General features: G+C 35.8%; 1 protein-coding gene across 17 annotated transcripts in view; it reads left to right on the top strand.

The window, feature by feature from the left end:
* The window catches only part of ADGRL3 (adhesion G protein-coupled receptor L3), a 762,953-nt gene that overhangs the window by 498,426 nt on the left and 250,624 nt on the right, over positions 1-13,903 (top strand). For all 17 annotated transcript variants that reach the window (XM_045572137.1, XM_036415171.2, XM_045572109.1 and 14 more), the window contains one exon: positions 13,190-13,270. In XM_045572137.1, coding sequence (XP_045428093.1) covers positions 13,190-13,270 — 81 coding nt within the window. The remainder of the gene's footprint in view (positions 1-13,189; positions 13,271-13,903) is intronic.

Raw genomic sequence — 13,903 nt, 5'->3', positions numbered from 1 at the left:
TTGAGGTCCGTTTAGTTGACTGTGGTTCTCTAAGATTTACTGATGCAGGAGCTGAGAGGGAAAATGCCTGGTGAGCACCCTTTGAGAGTAAAGCACAGTGGGTCGCTTTGACTTTGACATCTGTATTGTCACACTGCTCCATTGATGGCGCTTTGTCAGTCAAGTTCAGGCCACTACTTTCCACGTCCTGGACCCTACCTGGGGAGTGGAGGCTCAGGGAGAAGTGTGAGCATTTTCGTGCTACCCACCTATTTCAGGAGCCTTTTCACATGTTTCCCCGTTCCCGTTCTGAGTTAGTGTTACTGAATGTGTTCTGGTCTATCAGCGGGAGAGAGAAGAAAATGTAACATGTTTTCTTAGCATGCTAGCATCGTCTTTGAAATCCAACTTTAAAAACATAAGCACAGCAGGCCAGCTTCCTGGCTCTGAACTCTAGGGAACAAACCTCTTTGTTGTGAATACCCTGATTTTATTCTTTTCCTCTTGCTGCTTGCCCTGTGGTTCAAGGCAAATTTTCACCTGCTAGTTCTCCTTTGAAGTAATTCTAATATCGCTTTACAGGCACCATAAACTGTTCTTCTAAACACATAATTTCAATTTTTCATTTATGGCATCAAGTATTTTCAGTTCCTTTAAATACAGATAAATAATGCAAATATAGTGGCAGTTTATCCAAGTTTTTCACTGTTTATCATGATGTAATTATCACCTACTTAGTAATTACATTATTGGGGGGGATGAAATTGATTAAAGTACTTTTGAAGAGTTTTCATAAATGTAATTGGTGAAAGTATATTTGATGGAATTGGTAAGTATCTTATTTGATAGAGTCACCAAGAACCCCATGAATGTTTTCTGCTAGAAATGAACAGGCTGAGAATTAACATAGTTATTGAATTTGTAACATTTCTCAATTAAACAAAATTAGTTGCACTATAGATTTGTTTCTACTTTTGAAAGAAATTTTCCCAGAGTTTAGTATTTGCCTTGTGTATGATTTGAAGTATATCACTTTTAACTTTTGTCTTAATTTATTGTATACCATTAATATGAATTTTCATAAAAAATTCATTGAGTTCTTACGATCTCTAAGAAATCTTAACGAGTCCTAGAATGACAGAGAAGACATAGAAAGTATCATCGTTATGCTTCTAATCCTAATGGAGTCTTATATCTAAACTCTCCTATGTAGTATTCAGATTACTATTTCAGTAAAGGCAGGTTAGAGAAGAGAAAGAACATTATTTATAAAACTAGAGGTCCTAAATTATAGAAGTTGAACTAGATGATTTCTAAAGAAACTATCCCATCCCTGATATTTTGTTTTGTCTAATTAACTATCTCACTCTATGTAGTTGTATTTTATGTTTATCATTTAGTTGTAATCATCAAATTATTACATGGCCTGTGAAATGATGTTCTATTTCTGATTAAAATAATGTCTTATTTGTGCTATTGGTGACATTTTATTAGAACGTGATACATTTTTAATATTGTGGTATGGGGATCTAAATATATTAGAAAGGTATGATTAAATAGTTGAAATTCTAAATTACCTTTAAGAGCAGGCTTGGAAAAAATGCCAAAAAATGCCGAATATCCATATGTTTACATGTGGCAACAACTCAAATAAATATATGTATAATTGAGAGAGAGAGAAAGAGAGAGAGAGTGAGTTAGAATTAGAATTATAAGAGTGAAGAATACCTCTAGAACAGTGTTTCCCAGGCCTTTGACATATGTGTGCCCCATCTATAATTTTTGTAACGCTGAGTACCCCTCGTACTCATGAGAACGTAGAATTAGGCACAGCTAAGCAAGGTGCAGTGCATATCCCCACCAAACTCTGGTGCAATGCATACCCCCACCATACTCTTCCCGTACTCCTGGGGGTATGTGTACCACACTTTGGGAAACACTGCTCTAGAAAGATATATGCCGGGTACTGGAGAGATTTCCCCTGGGAGGTCTTCAGGTTGGTTAGATGTTATAATTTTGCCCCAGTTGAATATGTATCATATACATGTATTCGCATTTCAGATAATTAGTACAGTTAATAAGAACAGGATTTTTTTGAATTAAAATGAATACCAATTATTAAGATGTGTATTAGTTTTCTATCCCTGCTGGAACAAATTACCACATATTTCAAGATGTAATGCAAATTTATTATTTTGCATTTCTCTAGAACAGAACTTAAACTTGGGTCTCCTCAGGCTAAAATCAGACCTTCCTCAACACTCTGGGGAGGATCCTTGTCATGTGCAGCTTTTGGACTTAGTCCCATTCCTGGGTTCTTCCCCTGCTCCATCTTCAAAGCCAGTAGTGGCTTATCTCCCTTTCTCCCCTTGCATCAGTCTGAAGGACTCTTCTGCTTGCCTTTTTGACTTTTAAGAGCTCCAGCAATCAGATAGCATCATGTCCCATCTTCACTATGATCACATCTGCACAGCCCCTTCTGCCAAGTGGGATGACATATTCACAGAACCTGGTGGCTAGGGGGTGGGCATCTTTAGGGGATCATTAATCTACCCACCATAACTTGTTAAGTAAAACAGTTCCGGTAACCTTTATTTCTAACCCAGACTTATTCTTGCAGAGAAAGGATGTTTAGGACTCTCCTGTGGTAATTGACCAACTGGAATTATTGAACCCCTGTGTTCATACTAACATCATAGTTCTGCTAATTAAGTTTGCCTTTGTTACCCACATTTTCACATTTCTAATCTAGCTTTGCACAGCTCCCAACCCCGAATACTCACACCCTCAGTGAAATAGGCCTTAATATTAACTGACTCCACATTAAAGTGATTTCTTCTTACTCTGTGGTATGCCAAACTTGGGCTTCCTATCGTGGTGGTAAAGAATAGGAAAGATGTCTGTTGGTTAGTGTTGGTGAGGATGCGGAGAAAATGGAACCCTTCTGCCCTTTTGGTGGGAATGCAGATTGGTGCAGCCACTGTGGAAAACAGTATGGAGATACCTTAACATAGTAAACATGGAAACAGCAATAAGAGAGAATCATTGATCAGCTGCCTCCTGCACATGCAACCCTGACATGTGGCTTGACCGGGAATCGAACTGTAACCTCCTAGTGCATAGGTTGATGCTCAACCACCGAGCCACACTCTCCAATTTTTTAAAGTGTAGATTTAGATAATTAATTTAAACCCTTTTTTATTCTATAAGCATTTAAATGATACATTTCACTCTACACTGTTTTAGCTGTATCCTACACACTTAGATATGCATTTTCTTTATCTTTCAATTTGAAATATTTTCTAGTTTCCCTTGTGATTTCTTTTTTGACCACGGGTTATTTACAAGTGGATTCATTTCTAAATATTTGGGGATTTTTAGATATTTTAGTTAATATCATATTTATTGCATTTTTGTTAAAGAACATACTTAAGATTTCAACCATTTTTAAACATATTAAGCCTGATTTTGTGAACCAGAAAATCAAGTATCTTGGTGAATGTTATTTTGCTCTTAAAAAGGAACATATATTTGAAAGTTTATAACAAGAGGAAAGATGTGAGTGTATGTGAGGGAGTTCACTCCGAAGGTATTCTTCCTAGCTTTCAGAAATCAAAATGACTCTAGGAGATATGTATTACTGAACCCTTTTGAAAACCTTATTTTTTTCCAACTGCCAGAAGAAGGCTTATACACTTAATCTCTTATGGAATGTAACATTTTACACATTGTCTAAAAAAAGTAATTTTAGAACCCTGATTGTTCTGTGATTTAGTCTCTTAGTAATTTTAGGTGGCCTGGAAATAGAGAACTAAAATTTTCTTAAGTTTCAGAAATTATAGTCTATTTGTCTTCTCTTCCCACCCCCGTGGATGTATTTGTAGGATGTGGGGGCAGTGAACTATATAGTGAGAACATTTTATCTGGACTTAAAACTTAATTCCCACACACCCTATTGTGTAACCTTGAAAATACACTTATCCTTATGGAGCTTTCATTGCTTAATGTTTTAAATGGAGAGCAATAATTACCTCAGATGGTATTTCCTATTATTCAACTAGAAAATAACCTTTTATTAATGCGATCTTCAGTTTCCTAATGTGTTCGTTCCTGTTTATTTTTGAAGGGTTATAAAAAAAGAAATAGAAATTTAGGGAAGATCAGTGCTCTGATTTTTTTTTTTTTTTAATATTTCCTCCAGTTTATTGTTGTTATGCTTTTGCTACAATAGGTTTTTGAAACTTCAAGGAATAATTTTGAAGCAATTCTGCAAAAATTCAGTGCTTGTCATTCAACCACCAAGTCTATTTTTCATGCTTGTGAAAGAAAGAGAAGCATTTGTATGGTTTGATTAAATATATTTCCTTCCATATTTGTGAGCACCTGAAACTCACCATAAATATAAAGAATTCCTTAGTCCAACAAAATTTCAACACCAGGACCAATATGATTATTTCACAGGCAAAGAGGGTTCATTTCTTGTTGATTTTTTTCCTGACAGTTGCATTATTGAATTTTACATTAAATTCATTTTTCAGACTCTTCTTAAATTTTCAGCATCAAAATGGTATTTTGGTGTTTTTTTAAGGAGCTATTTTATTTTATAGATACATACTTAAATAACGTAAACTTGAAATGACATGATGTCTGGAATTTGCTTCCACATATTCTCATGGGGAAGGAGGCGAGGTGAAGGGAGGTGAAGCAGTATAACATTGTTTATACCAGATTACCTCAATTGGCCATTGATGAGGGTGATGATAGCCCAGTGTGGGGTGGAAAACTGTCCCTTCTCCCCTTCCAGGTTCTTTGGCTGGTCTAATAATAATTAAGCTGATATTCGGCAGATTAACAGGAGAAAACCAATTTGATTTCTAATGTACAGGAGCTGCATACAAATGTGAAACTCAAAAGAAGTGAACATGTAAGCTTTTATACCATTAGACAGAGAAACCATGAATTTGTGAGGAACTGACAAGACAAAGGAGTTCGGGCTTGGGAAGTAAATTAGTGAAGAAATGACAAGATTTGTTCATCTGGCTTTCTGGGCCCCGAATTCCTGATCCCTGTTGATAAAGATGCCTTCTACCGTCCTGGTCCAGGGATGGTGCCTCTCACCTGGGAGTTTTATGTCCCACTTTCAGAGGGTCACAGGGAGGTCAAAGGGTCCTCCTAGCTCTTGCTTTTCCTCAAGTACCTCTCATTCAAAATTAGCAATAGGCCAACATAGCATATTTTCAAGTGGCTTATTCTGCTCCCCTTCACATGTATTTATTATTCTTCCATTTTTTTGTACTCTTTTGAAATTTTTAAATCTTTATTTTTATTTTTCTCACATCCAACCTGTGGTTCCCTGAACCCTGTTCCTGTTACTCATCTAATCTGTTAGCATCTGCTTGTAATGTTCCTTCTCCTGCCCATGCTAGCCATACTCTTAGACCAGACTGCCCACCAATTGCCATCCCCTCGACCTCAGCTTCCTCAGGTGCTGCCCTCACTTACCTCAGTGGGATGCTATTGTTGTGCTCTTCTCTTTCATCTCTATCAAGGTGTATACCTCAAGTCACAGCAATCTTAACCCTGCATCTGGAATGAAATTTCTCAGTGGCGGGGTTTTATTTTCTTATTTTTTATTTTTTTGAGAAGGCTTAGCTGCTCTAAGAGTATTAGGAAAACTTTGAAAAATTCCATATGCCATTCTTAAATGTAGTTTAGTATTTGTTCCCACATTCTACATGGAATTATGATTGTGGTAGGGCAGAGAAGTGCGGAGCTGTAACTTTCTATTGCAAACAAAAAAAAAAACAAAGACATGAATTCTGCCAGGAGGGATATAAACTTGTTTACAACACTACATAGAAAATGAGGAAAATTTGAGTTGAAAAATGGTGTAACTGGAGAAACCCATGGGGACTTTGTAGTAGTGGAATTTGATTTTACTTTATAAAAAAATGTGTTCAATTTCCCAATTACACACCTTCCTATTTTATTTATATCTTATCTATTGCTCACATGAATGCCTATGAATATGTATAAAATTTGAAATAATTGTGTTAGGGAAAAGCATTTGATACTAGAATTTTTTTTTTTCTTTTACGCTTAGTTATTAAATTTAGGTTTATTCCCTTATGTATAGTTTTATCTTTTCATTCATAGGAAATGTCACATGTTGTCTCTTGTCTTCTCTTGAACTCTCCAGTTGCTATGATCACCCTGTTTAAAATTGCAATATGCCCTTCCCAATCCAGACCCCCTTTGGCCTGTTCTAATTGGTTTCCATTGCCCTTGGCATCCTGTGCATACATTATTACTGAGTGACTTGCTTATTCCCTGCCTCCCCCTACATAAGGATGTAGATCATCATTCATTTAGATGTATGCCAACCAACTAAAAAGGCATCTCTCACGTATGAGGCACTCAAGTAATACTGATTAATGAATTAATGAATGAAAAGAATTAGTAATAACAATAATAGTTAAAAATTCGAAGTACTGCCCTAACCAGTTTGTTTCAGTGGATAGAGTGTCACCTATGGACTGAAGGGTCCCGATTCGATTCCCATCAAGGGCACGTTGTACCTTGGTTGCAGGCACATCCCCACTAGGGAGTTGTGGGGGCTGTTTCTCTGTTTTCCTCAACCCTCAAGGAAAATGACAGGTTCCTGAGTGGAGGAGCTGGGGATTAAGAAATTAAAGAAAAAAGGAGACAAAGACACAGAAATAGATAAAAGCTGGGACCCAGGTGGGGGGCTGTCACTCTGATGGAGAGACTTTCCACCCCACCACAGACAATGCAGAGCATTTATTTATTTCTAAAAGAATAAAGGGAGGTTTCCCTGAAAAGCTTAGAATCAAAGGAGTTTTGGGTGTGCCCAGGTCCCATTTATTCCCTCATTCCTGGGATTTAGCATATCAAGACCTGGGTAAATCCAGGTCCTGTTTGTTCCTCATTCCAAGCACACGGATAAAGATAAGAAATCTGTACTGATTAGGGTCTCCCACGTTTTGGGGAAACACATTCCCAGGGCATGGCTCTGCCTAAGTCTTGAGTTCAGCTGATGATAATTAAAGATCATCCATGTGCATTCCCAAGGGCCCTCTACTGGGAGTGTGTAGGAGGCAGCTGAATCAATGTTTCTCTCCCATTGATGTTTCTAACTCTCTATTCCTCTCCCTCTCCATTCCTCTCTGTAAAAATAAATAAATAAATTAATTAAATAAATAAAATAAAATATATGTTAAAAAATTCTAGTAAGTACTTTACTATGTACCAAGCGCTGTTGGAATGATCACGTATGTGTAAATTCATGTAGTCTTCAAAACATCTCTATGAGTTCAATGGTGTTATAATCTTCATTATACAAAAGAGGGAATTGAGGCACATAGAAGTTAAGCACCTTGATCGTTTCTGGCATTATGGCTAAAAGGTGGTGGAGTCCAGATACCAACACAAGTAATTATATTCCCTGGACATGATGCCACCTGTTATGCTAACCTGCCTTTAGTGTGTAGACAAAGCCTAATGGGGAAAAGATAGTACTTATTTTCATAAGCAATAGCTCTAAGTCTGTCTCAGCACAACTGGAAGATCATGCCCCACATACCTTGAAAACTATGGCTTACTAAGGAAGGTGCCAGAGATGAAAGGCATAAGGGTTGTGGGCAGTTTTCTGCAAGCAACTATAAGACATCCCTCTCTTCCTGTTCTCAGACATCACTGTTGACAACCACCACCTGATTTGCCTTTTGAATGTCACCAATTTCTCAAGATGGTTTCCTCTTTCTAAAATGTGGGGTTGGGACTTTAAGTTATCAAATGTCTTTCTCCTTCCAAATGCTGTGGTTCAAAAAATGCATTTCTGGGTTCTGGTGTTCAAGTAAATTATTCACAGTAGAAAAAAGTGCGTGTGTGTGTGTGTGTGTGTGTGTGTGTGTGTGTGTGTTTTCTTATGCTTAGTTCTGGTCAAATGTTTTCTGTATTTGAATCTTAGTAGAAATTGCACATGGTTCCTCAATGAAGGAGAAATTAAATGAAAGTTGAAAAAGAGATTGAAGATAGGAAAATAACGGTTTTTCCAAAATCCATCATGGCCCTGGGGTTTGTGTTATTGTGCTGATTGTATTACTAGCACCCTTACAGTTTCTACATCCCTGCATACCTGACTCTGAATGGTTCATGCATTTTCATTTCAGGATGTGAGCTGTCCATATTTTGGGGAGGGCTATATCATTTCATTTTTCTTCTCTCTCAGTGTGGATGAACTATACATCTTCTGACTCAAACCCTCTGTTTTACCTTTCTTGGAGAGATAGTTATTTGGGGAGATTGTTCCCTTCACAGTTTGAACAATTGTCTTAATATTAATTGTGTCAAAATCTAACCAACCCCGGCTTAACTACACTACAACTTTTAAAAAACAACATCTTCTTGATATTGGAATTCTCACTCACTCCTAATGAAAAGTAAAATGATATAGCTTCTTTGGAAATCAGACTGACAGTTCCTTAAAATTTTTCACATAAAACCTGGCCAGAGTGGCCCAGTAGTTGAGCATCGGCTTATGGAGCAGGAGGTCATGGTTCGATTCCCGGTCAGGGCACAAGCCTGAGTTGCAGCCTCTCTCCTGCGCTGGGCATGCAGAGGCAAACAGCCAACCAGTGATTTTACCTGACTTTTGATGTTTCTATCTCTCGCTCTCCTTTCCTCTCTGAAATGAATAAAAACATACTTTTTAAAAATGTTTATGCATAGAGTTACTATAATGAACAGTTTCACTCCTGGGTATATATATTCAATAAAAATGCACACATATAGCCACACAAAACTTGTACAAAAAGGTTCAGAGACTTATTAGACTATCTGACTATTCAGAAGAGTCAAAAAAGGGAATGATCCAAAATATCCATCAACTGATACATGAAATGTGATAATCTGTGTTTGTGATTGTTTGACAGCAAACATTTGGCCCCACAAGAGAAGGAAGTACTGGTCTGTGGATGAACTCTGAAATATTATGTTGAGTGAAGGAAGCAGGTCACAAAGGACTACATTTGTATAATTCCATTTACACGAAATGTCCAGAACAGACGCATCTGTATAGAGATGGAAAGTAGATGAGTGGTTGCCTAGAACTGGGGAGGAAGTGGTGAATGACTGCTAATGGGCTTTGGGGTTTTTTGTTCATTTGTTTGTTCTTTGTGTGGTGATGAAAGTGGTCTCAGATTGATTGTGGCGGTGGTTGCACAAATCTGTAAATATACTAAAAACCATTGAATTGTATACTTGCAATGGGCAAACTGTTTGATATGTAAAATTACATATCAATGTAGATATGTGACATCTATATGCAAATGTATCACTTACACTAAAAATTGAATAAAAACTCATCCATAAGCTACCCAACCATTTCCCTATTACATGTTCTTCTGTTCCCCTTAGCAATAAACCGAGAACATTTTCTTTTCTCCTCCCTTTTATTTCATTGTAATTATTTTATGAATCTATCATTAAACATTGTTTATTATTTTATAGAACTGTGGAGGAACTTAACATAAAATGACAAGGAAACTCTGGCCCCTAAATTACATCTATGAAATAAATCTTTAAAATTTAAATTATGCATCACAAAATAATTAAATATAAAAGTAGTATATAGATGAATCTTAACTTGGGAGTATATTTATATGAGAAAAAGACATCTCCAAAAATAACTAAAATATTATTATCAATGTATTTAGCTCTAAGAAGCTAGGAAGGTAAAAGTTAATAACTAGTCCTAACCATTTTGGCTCAGTTGATAGAGCATCAGCTTGCAGACTGAATGGTTCCAGGTTTGATTCTGGTCTAAGGCATGTACCTAGTAGGGGGTGTTCAGGAGGCAGCTGATTGATGTTTCTCTCTCATTGATGTTTCAGACTCTTTATCCCTCTCCCTTCCTCTCTGTAAAAAATCAATAAAATATATTTTTTAAAAGTTAATAATTAACAATTCTCACAATAACCATCAAAAAAGTTCAATGGAAATTATTAATGCATCTTTAAAAATTTGTTTGAAACTGGGAAAATAGAATACTTAAACCATGAAATAATATCCTTGTAACAAATATTGAAAACTTGCAAAATAATTTCTATATATTAAAAAGGCAATTTAAACAAATACAGATCCATTTTAAAAATGAAGACAAAATATTTTAAATGTTTATTTTCATAATCAATGTATAGATAACTTTAGTCTAATCAAGATGTCAATATGATTATTTTTGCTTAAAATTAATGGGAAAAGTGAAGTAAGATTCAGGAGGAAAAATAAGAAAATATATCTTTTTAATTTGGAAAAATGAGGGCAAAGATAGAACCAGTATTTCACATATTTGGATATAAAAAGCTGCTGTAAGACAGTAGATCACGGGGAAATATGTGATGAATGAGAGAATGGGTGTGTTCCATAAGAGAATTCTAGTCAGATTTTTAAAAACAATATGCGTTTGCCATGTTTTTTTTTTGTTTTTTTGTTTTTTGTTTTTTGTTGTTTTTGTTTTTTACCTTTCTAAGCTCTTTTTGAACTGATCGCATTTTTTTGGTTGAATATTATTCACCGTAAAGTCTAAAAGAAATGTTTACAGAAGTTATTTTTTGTTTTCACTTGAGTTTAGTTTATTGCTTTTATTTTGCAGTAATTCTGAATGAGGGTGGAGTTCTCAGTCACTGGGGCTGCTTATGCACAGCCTGTTCCCCATGTTCTGTTGCCCTCACCTTGATGAAGAGCACTTATCCCTGAGAATCACAGCCCTAGCCAACCACAGATCACAATAGGTTTTCTTCTCTCTGTGTTTTCCTGGAGATTCATGTGGAGTACCACTACTCAAGAGTGAAATGGATTTTTTTTTTTTTTTAAGATTTTGATTAATGCACTCACTCAGCAAGCTCCATAAATTTGGGGTTTTATTTTGAATGTCAGAAATCTCAATCACCATATTGAAATCCAGTGCTGCATTTCTGACTGTCCTCTAAGTCTCACAGTTTGTCACCTCCCCTTCCCCACCACCACTGTGGCTTTCCCTGCCACACCTCAAATCTTGCAGTTTGCTGGATTTCTTCTTGGAGAGAGAATGAAAATTATGGCAGTTGAAGTTCAAGACCTGGTTTGTCAATAACCCCCATCCCGTTCTACTGCTTTTTGATGTCTCTGTTCCCTTCATGAACATGCACACTGTGATCTCATAAGTATCCATGCCAAGCACTTTTGAAGTTACATGTTTATCCCAAGACCAGAGACTTATGTGGCATTTAAAGGGACTCTTTACTTCACCTGAATGTAGGACTAACAGTTTCAAAAGCTGTACTTGTCAGAATTTAATGACCAAAATCTATGCATATTTCTTCTAGGTTTAGCATAGTGAGACGTTCTCTGAGAAAAATATTATGATATAGATGAAAGCACTTTAGATTAATAGTCAAAATGCCACTGGCCTTGCTCTTTGCTCCCTGCATGTGCTTGAGCAAGATACTTAATCTCCTCTACTTGTTTTTCATATAGAAGAATATCAACTCATTGCCTACCTTTAAATCCTTATAAAAGGAGATGATGTATGTATGATGCATGGCAGTTACATTACTCGTGGTCAGAGCCATGTTCCTGGATTAGACAGGAAATCAGTATTATTTTATCTGATGAGGTTATGTTGAACCTATACAAAGTGAAAGAATCTTATTTTCATTTACATGATCAAAGTTTCAGACCAATTCACTTGTAATGATTCAAGAACTTAAAAACAAAATAAATGTTTTGCAGCTTAATATGCAGCATAGGTAAACATCAGATGCTTTTGTAATTAAGGTCCTCTGAAGTTTTTAATAAGCTATATTACACGTGGACTGCTAACAGTGCACAATCACTGTCTTATATCCTTCCTAACAGTGCCTTTAGTGTTCCACTGAAACATGGTCAGTGAATGCACAATATTCTTACTTACAATTATGAGGGGCTCTGTATATTACAGCAGCTCCACTGTGTCTGCCGTTAGCTGGAAAAATGCTGGGAGCAACAGCAGCTACTATCAACAGGGAGCCATATTAATTATTTGAAATGTGCCTCATAAGAGGAATCAGCAGAGTTTATTACAAGTCGAATATTACTTGAAACGGGAAGGTTACTCTAACTGTTATCATAGTCTATGTGTCATTAACTTCCCTTGTTTAGGAGAAGAGATTAACAACCCTGTAAATTGCTATAGTAAATGTGTAAAATAGGACTGCGTATTCCCACTGTAGAAAGAATGCAGTGGGTCCCCTCTCCCACCCAATCCTTTCTATGAAGTAGCTTTAGAAGTAGAACTGACTCTGTGATTATGCTCTCCTGCCTTAAAATTCAAATTGCTTACTAGGCCATATCAGTTATACAAACTATAGCTGCTTTGAGCATTAAAAATTCTTTTGTTTTTAAGCTAGCAGTGTTTTCAAGCATCATCTCAGCATTCAAATCAACTTTATTACTTTAACCCACAAGACAGAAAGTATGTTGCAAATACTGTATGTGAGCTAACGAAATGCTTTGTAAGGAAGAAAGAATGAATTCTTTATAAAAATCTACCTGATTTTTATATTGTGGTTATTTATTGTTTTTTTTTCCATCAAAAATAATAAGTATGTGGGGTAGTATTCTGTTAAATAATGTAAGTAAATCATAAAAATAAAAATTAATCAGGGTTGTAAAGTTATCTAAGTAGGTGCTACTCAGAGTATTATTTGCATTGATGCCAGTCTGCACTCTGTTTCTTACTGATCTGCAATGAGTAAATGAAGAAATTGAGAATGTTTAGAAGCATTTGCAACAGGTTGATAGAGTTCTTAATGTCTGTTTAATCAAGCAATTAAAAATTAGGTCTTGCATTTTGTATGTCTTTGTTTTTAGTTTTTCCATTTCGTTTTTTTTTTTCTTAAATTATTTTAATTGTATTTTTAAGTGTCACTCCACAAATAAAATTATAAATTATCAACAGCAACAACAACAAAAAACCTGAATTGTATAAGCAAGACTGCTTTAATCAGTTGATTTTTGTTTGGCACATAATGTTTCTGTGTTTGGATAGATCTGTCTACACTCTATAATGGCTATGAATTCAGTATGGAGAGAGATAATGTGACCTCATAAAACAGAAAAGTAACAAGACATAACTACAACGTCTCTCTAACATTTATTTTTGGATCCACAGGTCAAGCACATCATGGCCAGGTGTCTTACATCTCTCCACCAATTCACCTTGACTCTGAGTTAGAAAGACCCCCTGTTAGAGGTAAGTGTTATTTTTTTTTATGATTTTTAAATTTTTATTGTTGAAAATATTACATGTGTTACCCTTTTCCTCCCATTGACTTCTTCTAACCCGCTTGCACCCCTCACCCAGGCCTTCACCATCCTATTGTCTGTGTCCATCGGTTATGCATACAAAGTTCTTTGGTTGATCTCTTCCCACTCATTGGCCATACCTCACCTTCCCTCTGAGATTTCACAGGAGATTATATTTATTCTTTGATGAAGGCAATTAACTAAGTTAGAGGTGATAGTAAATATGTATTTCACAATGGAGTATCTGTTTAAAATTCAAGGGGAGATGATGTAAGAAATTTGATGACAGAATGAGTAAGTCTTATTTATTACCTAAACATGTGAAATATAGTTCTGATAAATGTTTGTAAAGCAAAATAAGAAATAGGGATGTGTAGTGATTGAACTAGTGGAAGCCTAGTTGAAAGCCAACCTAGATTTACAGATTAACAGCTAACCATTATTGTTTTAATTGGAATTTTCTGCTTCTATTATCCTATTTTTTTAATAAATTAAAATGGCTTAACCTAAGTCATTGATATATTTATTTTTTTACAATTTGATATTTTATATAATTCTTTTTAAAAGTTATTTTAGTATA

The sequence above is a fragment of the Pipistrellus kuhlii genome, unplaced genomic scaffold (genome assembly GCF_014108245.1).
Source record: "Pipistrellus kuhlii isolate mPipKuh1 unplaced genomic scaffold, mPipKuh1.p scaffold_m20_p_1, whole genome shotgun sequence".
In the NCBI taxonomy this organism is placed as follows: Eukaryota; Metazoa; Chordata; class Mammalia; order Chiroptera; family Vespertilionidae; genus Pipistrellus; species Pipistrellus kuhlii.
This window is presented reverse-complemented; position numbering and strand designations above follow the sequence as displayed.